This window comes from Acipenser ruthenus, chromosome 10 (assembly GCF_902713425.1).
Source record: "Acipenser ruthenus chromosome 10, fAciRut3.2 maternal haplotype, whole genome shotgun sequence".
NCBI lineage: Eukaryota > Metazoa > Chordata > Actinopteri > Acipenseriformes > Acipenseridae > Acipenser > Acipenser ruthenus.
Window position 1 is genome coordinate 26,339,835 of NC_081198.1, and position 13,185 is coordinate 26,353,019.

The 13,185-nt window shown below is 40.0% G+C and overlaps 1 protein-coding gene across 2 annotated transcripts in view; it reads right to left on the reverse strand.

Annotated features, from left to right (window-relative positions):
• The window catches only part of lss (lanosterol synthase (2,3-oxidosqualene-lanosterol cyclase)), a 63,991-nt gene extending 60,571 nt beyond the window's left edge, over window positions 1-3,420 (reverse strand). The window contains exon 1 of one of the 2 annotated variants that reach the window (XM_034000142.2): window positions 3,357-3,420. Coding sequence is in view for 1 of the 2 variants with exons in the window: in XM_034000132.3 (XP_033856023.1) it covers window positions 2,548-2,561 (14 nt within the window). In the remaining variant the exon portion in view is untranslated. Of the gene's footprint in view, window positions 1-2,547; window positions 3,288-3,356 lie in introns of those variants that run through there. The other variant, XM_034000132.3, reaches the window with a different exon arrangement.
• Window positions 3,421-13,185: the final 9,765 nt, after the last annotated feature.

The following is a 13,185-nucleotide window of genomic DNA, read 5'->3' on the forward strand; positions in this document are numbered from 1 at the left end:
CAGTAGAATTAATCTTATATGCGGGACTTTGTCAAAAGCTTTCTGGAAATCTAAATAAACCATGTTGTATGCTTTGCAATTATCCATTTTCAATGTTGCATCCTCACAAAAGTCCTAAAACCATGCTGACTGTCTCCCAGGATATTGTTACCATATAGGTAATTTTCCATTTTGGATCTTATTATAGTTTCCATAAGTTTACATATAATATAAGTCAGGCTTATTGGTTTGTAGTTTCCTGGTTCGGTTTTGTCTCCTTTTTTGTGGATCGGTATTACATTTGCAGTTTTCCAGTCTGTCGGTACAACCTCTGTGTCAAGAGACTGTTGCATGATCTTGGTTAGCGGTTTGTAAATAACTTCTTTCATTTCTTTGATAACTATTGGGAGGATCTCATCCGGCCCAGGGGATTTGTTTATTTTAAGAGCTCCTATTCCCTTTAACACTTCTGCCTCTGTTATGCTAAAGTTATTTAAAATTGGATAGGAACAGGTCGACATGTGGGGCATGTTGTCCGTGTCCTCCTTTGTAAAAACCTGTGAAAAGTAATCATTTAATATATTTGCTATTTTGTGTCTCTTAGACATTTTACCTCCTCTTTGAATGTTCTCTTGCTGTTATAATATTGGAAAAATATTTTGGAATTGGTTTTAGCCCCCTTAGCAATATTGATTTATATCTCTCTCTTGGCCTTTCTAACTTCCTTTTTGACTTGTGTTTGCAGTTCCAAGTACTCTTTCTGTGTACTTTGTTTTTGGTCCCTTTTAAACGATCTGTAAAGTGCCTTTTTTCGCTGAATATTTTTTTTAATTGATCTATTAAACCATTTTGGCCATTTTGTTTTAGATTTAGATTTGTATACTTTTGGGATGTAATTGTTTTGTGCCTCTAGTACTACATTTTTAAAAAGCAGCCATCCTTTTTCTGTGGATGTTTTCTCTATTTTACTCCAATCTACTTCTGTTAGTCTCCGTTTCATACCTTCATAGTTTGCTTTTCTAAAATTGTAAACCTTAGCTTTAGTCATTACTTTTGGGGTTTTAAGAAATATTTCAAATAAGACCATGTTGTGGTCTGAGTTTGCCAATGGCTCACTGACCTCTATTTTAGTTATTCTGTCTTCATTATTTGAAAAGACTAAATCAAGGCATGCCTCCCCTCTAGTCGGTGCCTTGACAAATTGCGTTAGGAAGCAGTCATTTGTCATTTCCACCATTTCAATTTCATCCATCGTGCCCCCCATCTGGTTTTCCCATTTTATACGGGGGAAGTTGAAATCCCCCATTAGTATGGCTTCTCCTTTTCTACACGCATTTCGAATGTCATTGTACAACAGATTATTTTGCTCAGCGTCTGAATTTGGCGGTCTACAGCATGCTCCTATTATTATGCCCTTTGAATTTGTGTCCATTATTCTGACCCATATTGATTCTGCATTGTTTTCTTTGTCCTGATTTAACACCTGGGCTTGAAGACTATTTCTTATGAGAGTTTATTTCTTATATTATTATTATTGGTGATGTTTTATGTTTTGAACTTTGTTTTGTCACGTGTAACAAAACAAAAGTGTATGTTTATAAACCATGCTTATGGCATGAGTAATGATTAGTTGCGATTGTCAGAGTAAAATGATTAGAAATGGAACCAGCACACAAGATTTGTAGCTAGGCCTAGGTTTTCCCCTGGTTTAAGTCTGCATTTCAAATGGGTTTATTTGTAGCTTGTATTGTTGTTGTGGACTATTTGGCTGTCACTGTAGTTGCTGTTCTGTCTCGATGGCAGCGCGCTGTGTTTATTCATGCAGCACTCGGATTGGCTGAAACACTTTACAGCATGGTAATGCAGTCGTTTCGGCATGAGATCGGATGTTGGTATGGTTCAGTTGGGAAAGACTTTTGGGGGCCAGCCTGGTGCCTCAAACTTCTCTTCATGTAATCATTTTAAACATTACTATTTCAAAGGGAAAATCCAGATGTGACATTCATCCATTATTCATATGTCTCCAGTTTACAAATATGACAACCACTGCACATTATGATACAATATAAAAACAATACATGCCTTAACAGACAGGTATGGCACAATGACGTTGGCAGTGAAGCAGGACCTGACACACGACTGTAGAACAACTTCGAGGCACAGTTGCGTAATGTCCAGCTCGTATTTAATGCCTTAAGCATCCTATGTACAGTAACAGAATGTATCTACTGCTAACGTGTTTGTTGTTGGATGAGAACAGGTGATGGGATAAACCAGAGCGCTGTGCAGAAGCTATAGCAACACGTGTGAAAGAGCAGCCTTTCACAGTTCATACTCTGTCGTTAGCGCAATGTGTGTATACAAATATACCACAAACCTACACTGTATACAGCGATTCAAAGAAAACAATAAACGACTAGTTTGCTATTTCTATCTGTCTTTCTGTTAACTAAACAGAGCACAGCACCGATTCGGAGTCCAGTAGCCGATACACACTGTCTGATACCAGTTTCTTGACTATTATTATTAAAAGCACAATGTATACACAGAATATAAATGAATACTCACGTTCCTTCCGTCATGTTGGACTGCCGGTATTACGCAGTGACACCTGTAAGAGATCTGCAGTATGTTTTCCAAATTCAGAATTACAGTTTCATTCAAGTGGAGTTTTCTTCAAAGCGTAGTCCGTCCCTTTAAATGCATCTTTTTTGTACGAGGTACCGCCCTTAGCCCAGACTATTCTGGGATACGTAGTCACCTTTATTCTATGTGCATTGATGATAGATCATCTACAACACATACAACACTTCAACTCCCACAATGCACAGCAATGCCTTTCGAGCATTGAACGCCATGGGAAGACATAGTAAAGATATTCCATTGGTTCAATTCGAGATCTCTAGACATGAGCAGAGGGGCGGGGATAAGACGAAGTATTTTGTTTGGTTAAGGTTACACACGATAAGATGATGTTCAACGCAGTTGTCACGTGAGCACCACTCAGTACCTCATATGTGTGCACGGGCTGGACTACCGTATTCCTTCGAATTCAAGGCGCACTTTTTAAAAAACATTTTTTGCTTCTGAAAAATAGCCTGCGTCTTAAATTCGAGTATAGTATAATGATGCGTGTATTAAAGTCGGTAACAAAAGATGTGACTACCCCAGTACACAAACAGCAACATGGCTGGCTGCCGGAAAAAAAAAACAAAGGCTTCTGCCCGAAATCACAAGCAGCACAAACGTGACACTGCTGGGAAAAAACAAACCAAGCTACCTGAGGAATTCCAAGAGAAACGTTTCAGCATTTCTAACAAATAGTACCAGCTGGGCAGACTGGAAATGCTAATCAGACCCCGTATTTTCCGACATACCAAGCACTGTTCAATGCTGTTGTAGTTGCTGGGTCACATGTTGCCTGATGCCTTGGAGTGTTCTGTCGTGCTTGCTGTTGCCAGGATGTGTGATGCTGTAAGTGAGTGGTGTGTGTACGACAGAGACGCCGTCTTAAGTATTACACAGTGCACAGCACAATAAACAAGATCTGTGCTTAATCTACAACAACACTGTTTCGTGTCAGTTTTGTACGATACAACAGCGTAATTGAGGTTGTAGCTTTGTAAATGCATATTTATTTGATGTTTTATTTTTTCCTCAAATTGAGGGTGGTAAATTTGGACTACGTCTTAAATTTGAGGGCATCTTAAATTCGAAAGAATACTGTAATTGTGAGAAATCTCTTTCAGGACTGATGGGTATGTATGGACACGTTCTCTTTCAGGACTGATGGGTATGTATGGACACATTCTTTTTCAGGACTGATGGGTATGTATGGACACATTTTCTTTCAGGACTGATGGGTATGTATGGACACATTCTCTTTCAGGACTGATGGGTATGTATGGACACATTCTTTTTCAGGACTGATGGGTATGTATGGACACATTCTCTTTCAGGACTGATGGGTATGTATGGACACGTTCTCTTTCAGTACTGATGGGTATGTATGGACACATTCTCTTTCAGGACTGATGGGTATGTATGGACACATTCTCTTTCAGGACTGATGGGTATGTATGGACACATTCTCTTTCAGGACTGATGGGTATGTATGGACACATTCTCTTTCTGGGGGATGTTTTGGATTCCATTGTGCCCTTGGGATGTATTCGATTCATTTCATAAGTAATGTACATTCTGTAATGCATTACCACAGCAAACCTGATTCAGAGTATTACCACAGCAAACGTGATTCAGAGGGACAAATATCCAAATATTCAAATGAATATTTTTTGACATGTATTTGGATACAAAAATCAGATGTTTGTATTCACTACAAATGACAGTTTCAAAAAATTGCAAATGAAAGAGCTCCGTGTGACATGTGAGATTAATATATATTTTTTTTAAAAAACACACAAGATCAACACAGCAGCTCTTGGGCCTCTATTTAAAAGTTTTAGTAAGCAAAAAGTAAACAAACCAGATTATGTGCACACACCCCTAGTGATCTCTATGGAAAGTCATCTGGGACAAAAACGTGCTGTGCTGCTTTAGAGCGAGCCAGAATCTCATGGGACAGAAAAAAGACAAGTATGTCATTCTGAAACGCCTCTTGAACAGTGCCCAACTTGTTGGAACTGCTGTGTAGTGATTTTTATATAGATTGTATATATATTATATATATATATATATATATATATATATATATATATATATATATATATATATATATATTGTTGCGACTTTCGGTTATGTGGAATGTAATAAACGAGAACCAAAACAGTGAGTGTTTTCCCCTTCATTTACAACACATTTCCACGTTTTTTTATTTGAAGTGTTTAAAGTTACATTTCAGTTTTCGTTTGCTTGTACAGCTACAATAAGGCACAAGAAAAACTCATGTTATTACTTTATGAAAACGTGTCTGTTGCCGCTGTTTACTGTGAAGAAACGGCAATGTCAAGGAATGAAAAAAATGAAAATAAAAAAATGCGTTGTCCTCTTTTTATGTATTATTTATTTCGGGAATAAACAAAACAACGTTTAACTTGAACTGCTATTTGGCATCCTTTGTTTTGTAGTGAATTCACTGGAGTAAATTTAGTCCTACACATCTTATTTTTTACTCCTGGGATATTTTTCTATTTTAACGTGTTAGATATTGTAAGGTCTTGCTGTAAAATAAAGGAGCACACACAGAGGCCATGGCCACGCCCCCCACAGCTATGCGGTCTCTGCCTGCGTTCAGAGCTATAATGGCTTTTATTACTTTTTGAAAAACGAACACATATCTCAACGAATATTTAAATTATGAGCAAATATCTGAACATGATAATCCTGTGTTCGTCCCAGCATCAGTATATTCTGTAGCATAGCGATGGATGGATCCTGTTTTAAGTGTGGTACATTCTGTAGCATAGCAATGGATGGATCCTGTTTTAAGTGTGGTATATTCTGTAGCATAGCGATGGATGGATCCTGTTTTAAGTGTGGTACATTCTGTAGCATAGCGATGGATGGATCCTGTTTTAAGTGTGGTACATTCTGTAGCATAGCGATGGATGGATCCTATTTTAATGATGCTCAGATTTTCCTCTCCTTCCCCACCTCTGACTCCACCATCTCCTCCCGTATCTCTACCTGTCTGTCTGCTATTTCCTCCTGGATGCACTCTCATCACCTCAAACTCAACCCCTCTAAATCTGACCTCCTTTTCTTTCCCTCCTCCTCCCCCTCCTCTGATCTCTCTATCTCTGTTCCTCTGGAATCTACCACACTCTCTCCCTCTTCCTCCGCTAAGAACCTTGGAGTCACCCTGGACCCCTGCCTCTCTTATTCCCAGCACATCTCCACTCTGGCACGCACTTGCCGATTCTTCCTGAGCAACATCCGAAGAATCCGACCCTTCCTCACCAACTATGCTACCCAGCTCCTGGTCCAGGCCCTGGTACTCTCCCGCCTAGACTACTGCAACTCCCTCCTGGCTGGCCTCCCTGCGTCCGCCACCCGTCCGCTCCAGCTCATCCAGAACTCTGCTGCCCGCCTGGTGTTCTCTCTGCCTCGCTTCACCCACGCTACTCCACTACTCCGCTCGCTACACTGGCTCCCGATCACCGCTCGCATCCAGTTCAAGACTCTTGTACTAGCCTACAGATGCCTTGACCAGACTGCACCCAGCTACCTCCAGACCCTCATCTCTCCCTACACCCCCACTCGACCTCTCCGCTCTGCCTGCACTAGAAGACTGGCTCTACCTCCGCTACGCTCCCCTGCCTCCAGAGCCTGCTCCTTCTCCACCCTTGCTCCGCAGTGGTGGAATGACCTTCCTACAGATGTCAGGACTGCCCAGTCCCTGACCACATTCCGGCGCCTCCTTAAGACTCACCTCTTCAAACAGCACCTGTAGAACTCCTCTGTTTGTATCCTGGGACACTATCACCCTTCATGTAAATGTGCTTTATTTTGCTCTTATCTGCCCCCTATTTTACTGCATTTAATCCTGTAATTCAGAATACTGTAATCTGCCAAGTGTTTAACCTGTAGTACTTTGTATTTAATCACATCCTGATGTAACTATCACTATTTAATCATATCCTGATGTAACTATCACTATTATCTGCTGTATTATTGAATTGTGGTTTGTCACACTTGAACAAAAGTTATTGTATTTCTTGCTCTCATTGTATTACTTGTATTGTAACACTTGAAATGTATTTGCTTACGATTGTAAGTCGCCCTGGATAAGGGCGTCTGCTAAGAAATAAATAATAATAAATAATAATAATAATAATTTGACCAGAACTCATAGCCATCATTTTCATAATTTTTAGACTCAATCTGGGAAGGTGATGTGTACCATTATTTGTCCACATGATCTGATCTGCATGCCTACTTCCAGTTTCGTCTCATCACCGTGGTACGAGAAGCAAACATATATCCGTGCTTTGGATGGACAGCAGACAGAGTTGTGACTCTCTGCAGATGATGTTGTAATAAATCATGAGCTTAATTTATTGTAAGAGGGGAAGTTTTAATTGTATATATTTTGGTTGATAACTGCAAATCTTTTGCGGGTGAAGGCATCCGTGTAAGTCAGATTCTTTTTTCCAGTAGATTTGCCAAACATTCATTTTGTGTTGTACTATGTGTATCTTTACTTTTAGCAAGATGAACAGCTGCACTAGATGGACAAACACCAAACTCCAGGCCTAGAAAATTTGTCTGTTGAATTATCAGGTTGCACTTTCCTCAGCTAGATCAGCCTACCACTCCGCCCTTATAGAAACAAATACAGATAATCCTTGATTTCTTTTTGAAACAATAGCTAAACTAACAAGCAAGCAGAAGCAGCCCTCCTTGTATACCTTAGTACCAGGAAGCAGTGAGGATTTTATGAATCACTTTAACAAGAAAACCATTGCTATTATTATTATTATCATTATTATTATTATTTATTTCTTAGCAGACGCCCTTACCCAGGGCGACTTACAGTTGTATACAAAAAATATGTATCAAGAATTACAGTAGAATTAAGAGCAAGAGACAAAATACAACGACTTCAGACCTAATAAGTTCAAATACAAAACAGTACGATTTGATATTCAAGAGTAGATAAGAGTGTTGATATACTGAGCATCAAAAGAAACATATCACTTATATTTGGATAAAATTCACAGATGTTATTGAAAAATGACAAACTCTGTTTTAGAGCAGGTGCAGTGACTTTTTATTGTGCTGATTAACAAATGACATCACGAAAATGCTGCAAAATGATCTGTCGATCTTGGGCAGGTGTTGTGACTCTTGGTCTCCCAGTTTGTGACCTGTCATTGACAGAGTGTGTCTGGTTATACCATCTTGCCAGGTTTGAAATCACTGGCTGTGAGCACCCAAGACGGCGAGCCACAGTACGCTGCCCTAGCCCAGCCTCCAACACGCCGATTGCCCGAAGGCGCTGCTCTCTTGACAGACATGGCATATTTTTTTTTTCTGTGATTTTCTTTAATGCTTTTATTCAAGCTTGCAATTCAACAGCTGAAATCACTCCATATCCAGTGTCCAATCAACTGTCTCACTAATTAGGTGATTAAGTGCATATGCTTCAGTCATAGTCACTCAAGTGTATCATGGTCAAGGATAAATGATCAAGTGATTAAAAAGAAACCAAAAACATTTCTTCAATGTCCATCATTTCTATAACTTATTTTCGAAAATAAATGTGTTATAATAGTGAGAAGTTTCTTTTGATGCTTGGTATAGTTACATCAGGGTGCAGGTGAAATACAAGATACTAGATTGGGTTAAGAGCAGGATTAAATACAGTAAAATAGGGAGCAGATAAGTGCAAGTTAAAGTGCATCAAAGGCAGAGTGCTATATTGTCCAGAAGGGGAGAGTTGAGTTTTACAGGTGTTGTCTGAAGAGGTGTGTCTTGAGGAGGCGCTGGAAGGTGGTCAGGGACTGGGCAGTCCTGACATCGGTCGGAAGATCGTTCCACCACTGCGGGGTGAGGGTGGAGAAGGAGCGGGCTCTGGAGGCAGGGCAGCGTAGAGGAGGTACAGCCAGTCTTCTAGTGCAGGTGCAGTGGAGAGGTCGGGTGGGGATGTAGGGAGAGATGAGGGTCTGGAAGTAGCTGGTTGCAGTTTGGTAGGCAGGTACAAGAGTCTTGAACAGGATGTGAGTGGTGATCGGGAGCCAGTGGAGTGAGCGGAGCAGTGGAGTAGCGTGGGAGAAGCGGGGCAGAGAGAACACCAGATAAGCAGCGGAGTTCTGGATGAGCTGGAGTGGACGGGTGGCGGACGCAGGGAGACCAGCAAAGAGGGAGTTGCAGTAGTCTAGGCGGGAGATTTAAATGATTTTTTGATCCCACATGTTCCTAGACGGCCTCTCCGATCCCAGGATGCTGGGCTGCTTACTATTCCTAACATTGTAAAAGAATACAGATGCAGAGCCTTCAGCTATAGGACCCTAAACTATGAAATGATCTGCCTAGTTCTGGAAGGGATGCACCAAATGTTGCAGCTTTTAACCAGATTAAGACACCTTTTTATAATCTATTTTATCCTAAATGATTGTTTTTCTTTCTCTCATTTTTGTTTCTTTTTGTCTTGTGTTTTGACTGTTTTATTGTATTCTCTGCTTTTTCTTGCTTACTGTTACTCCTTTTATAGCTGTTTATATACTGCTTTGTACATGTAAAGCGCTTTGCAGCAATTCATTGAGAAAGACACTATATTAAATAAAGATTGATTGATTGATTGAAGAATGTTTATGTAATTGCGTAACAATCACTTACCCTGAGATGCACAAGGTAGAGTTCACTGTGGTGCCAACTTGTTGTTTACAGTACTTACAAGTGGCTTCGAATTTATCCGAGGCATTACAAAACAGCCTTAGATCTAGGAAATAACATGTTGATAAGCAAGTACTATGTGAGTGACCTGAACTTGAACTGAAGAAAGGCAGCTTATATCTACCAATCCCCTTGACTGGTTCGTAATTGAGGTGTTTGAGATGGTTTGAGGAGAGTATTCATTTACACAACTTCAAAGTAAACCAGTTACCCAGGCGAAGAGACAAGAGCTTTATAGTGAAACCATGACTCTGTTAAACTAGGTTATTGATCAAAGATACATTACTTGTTTGATTAGGGTTCCAAGGAGATTCACTTCACAAAGATTATTTGTTTGGAGACCAAATTATATATACACTACCGGTCAAAAGTTTTAGAACACCCCCATTTTTCCAGTTTTTATTGAAATTTAATCTAAACAAGTCCAGTGAATAACCTGAAATGGACCAAAGTAAGCGGTAAACTGCCAGAGGTTAAAAAAAAAAGGTTTAGGTTACCAAAAACTGAAAAATAATGTACATTTCAGAGTTATACAAAAAGGCCTTTTTCAGGGAACAAGTAATGGGTTAACAACTTACAGCTGTTCTGCAGCAATGGAAGTAAATTAAGCCTTCAAAGTTGATGCTAACAATTCCTACAGGTGTCCCAACTTTTGTTGATTACTTACAAACCCTCTGTCTGTATAAAAGCAGTGTTGGAACAGACTGTGTTACTACACCCTCTTAAGCATTATTTGGACAGTATTGTACTGCAGGAAGTAGTATATTGCTCTCATAATGGTGAGAAAAAGGCAATTAACAAAGGAAGACAGACCGACCATTATAACCCTTATAAGTGTAGGTCTTTCCTTTAGAGAAATTGCAAAGAAAGCCAAGGTGTCAGTGAGTACAGTTTCCTACACCATCAAAAGGCACTTGGAAACTGGAGGAAACTCTGACAGGAAGAGGTCTGGCAGACCCAAAGCCACAACAGAATCAGAAGACAAGTTTCTGAGAGTCAACAGCTTGCGTGATGGGCGGCTCACAGGACAACAGCTTCAAGCACAGCTTAACACTTGTCGAAGTAATTAAGTCTCAGTTTCAACTGTGAAGAGAAGACTTTGAGCTGCAGGTTTGACAGGTCGAGTGGCAGTAAGAAAGCCATTGCTAAGATGGCAAAATAAGAAAAAGTGGCTTGCCTGGGCCATGAAGCACCGCCAGTGGACTACTGAAGACTGGAAGAAGGTCTTATGGACCGATTAATCAAAATTTGAAATCTTCGGTTCATCACGCAGGGTTTTTGTACGCCGTTGAGTAGGCGAAAGGATGGTTCCTCGGTGTGTGACACCAGCTGTCAAACATGGAGGAGGAAGCGTGATGGTCTGGGGCTCTTTTGCTGGATCCAGAGTCAGCAACTTGCACAGAGTGAGTGGCACCCTGAACCAAAACTGCTACCACAGCATTTTGCAGCGCCATGCAATACCCTCTGGTTGCCTAGTTGGTCAGGGGTTCATCCTACAGCAAGATAATGACCCAAAACATACCTCCAGGCTATGTCAGAACTACCTTAGAAGAAAAGAACAAGACGGTAGGCTTCAAATCATGGCATGGCCAGCACAGTCTCCAGACTTAAACCCCATCGAGCTGGTTTGGGATGAACTGGACAGAAGGGTGAAAGCAAAGCAACCTACAAGTGCAACACATTTGTGGGAACTTCTGCAACAGTGTTGGGAAGAACTTTCCGAACAATATTTGATTTCCATTGTAGAAAGAATGCCACGAGTGTGTTCGGCTGTTATATCTGCAAAAGGTGTCTACTTTGATGAGTCAAAAATTTAGATTAAATTTTGTTAAACAAAACGATTCCATGATTTCTTTTTTATCTCCAATTGTTTATTTGTTCTATGCTTTAATTTCAGAGTACATTGAGACATTAAACTGCGTAAATTTCAATAAAAACTGGAAAAATGGAGGTGTGACCAGTAGTGTATATATAATATATATATATATATATATATATATATATATATATATTACACATACAGTGCCTTGCAAAAGTATTCAGACCCCTGACCAATTCTCTCATATTACTGAATTACAAATGGTACATTGAAATTTCGTTCTGTTTGATATTTTATTTTAAAACACAAACTCAAAATCAATTACTGTAAGGTGACACTGGTTTTATGTTGGGAAATATTTTTAAGAAAAATAAAAAACTGAAATATCTTGCTTGCATAAGTATTCAACCCCCACACATTAATATTTGGTAGAGCCACCTTTCGCTGCAATAACAGCTTTAAGTCTTTTGGGGTAAGTATGTACCAGCTTTGCACAGTGTCGGAGTGATTCTGGCATATTCTTCTTGGCAGATTTGCTCCACGTTGTTCAGGTTGGTTGGACGACACTTGTGGACCGCAATTTTCAAATAGTGCCACAGATTCTCATTGGGATTGAGATCAGGACTTTGACTGGGCGACTGTAGGACATTCACCTTTTTGTTCTTGAGCCACTCCAAATGTTGCTTTGGCCTTGTGCTTGGGATCATTGTCCTGCTGAAAGGTGAATTTCCTCCCAAGCTTCAGTTTTTTAGCGGACTGAAGCAGGTTCTCTTGCAGTATTTCCCTGTATTTTGCTCCATCCATTCTTCCTTCAATTTTAACAAGATGCCCAGTCCCTGCTGATGAGAAGCATCCCCACAGCATGATGCTGCCGCCACCATACTTCACTGTAGGGATAGTGTGTCCTGAGGCATGGGCAGTGTTAGGTTTGCGCCACACATAGAGCTTTGAGTTTTGGCCAAAAAGCTCTGTCTTGGTCTCATCTGACCACAAAACCTTTTCCCACATCGCAGCTGGGTCACTCTCATGCTTTCTGGCAAACTCCAGACGTGCTTTCAGATGGTACTTTTTGAATAACGGCTTCTTTCTTGCCACCCTCCCATACAGGCCAGTGTTATGCAGAGCTCTTGATATGGTTGACTGGTGCACCATTACTCCACTCCCAGCCACTGAACTCTGTAGCTCCTTCAAAGTGATTGTTGACCTCTCTGTGGCTTCTCTCACAAGTCTCCTTCTTGTTTGAGCGCTGAGTTTTGAGGGACGGCCTTTTCTTGGCAGTGCTTGGGTGGTGTGATGCAGCTTCCACTTCCTGATTATTGATCCAACTGTGCTCACTGGGATATCCAAACACTTGACTATTATTTTGTACCCTTTCCCTAATCTATGCATTTGTATTACTTTATCTCTAACTTCTGTAGAATGCTCTTTGGTCTTCATTTTACTTCAGATCCACAGCCTGACCAGTGATCCTTCAACAGTGGGGTTTTTATCCAGAAAATGTGATAGCAACTTTAATGGTTCACAGGTGGAGGCCAATGGTAAGGTAATTGTGTCGTTAGGGCAATTTCTTCATCGGTGTAAACTGGGAGCTTCCACAGCACAGGGGTTGAATACTTATGCAAGCAAGATATTTCCGTTTTTTATTTTTCTTAAAAATATTTCCCAACATAAAACCAGTGACACCTTACAATAATTGATTTTGATTTTCAGTGTTTTAAAATAAAATATCAAACAGAACAAAATTTCAATGCACCATTTGTAATCCAGTAATATGAGAGAATTGGTCAGGGGTCTGAATACTTTTGCAAGGCACTGTATATATTAATATTTTCAAATACATTTTGAAATACACTGATTGCAGACAGATTATTGAAATATTTATAAATATTATCTCAAATATAAATATATTTGTCTCAGGCCTGGTAGTTACCAATCCTTATATTTTAGGAACAGGCTGAAACAGGTTTGGAATAGACAGGATTCAGACGAGGAAAATATTATTTTTGTTTGATACTTGGAACAAAGGACAT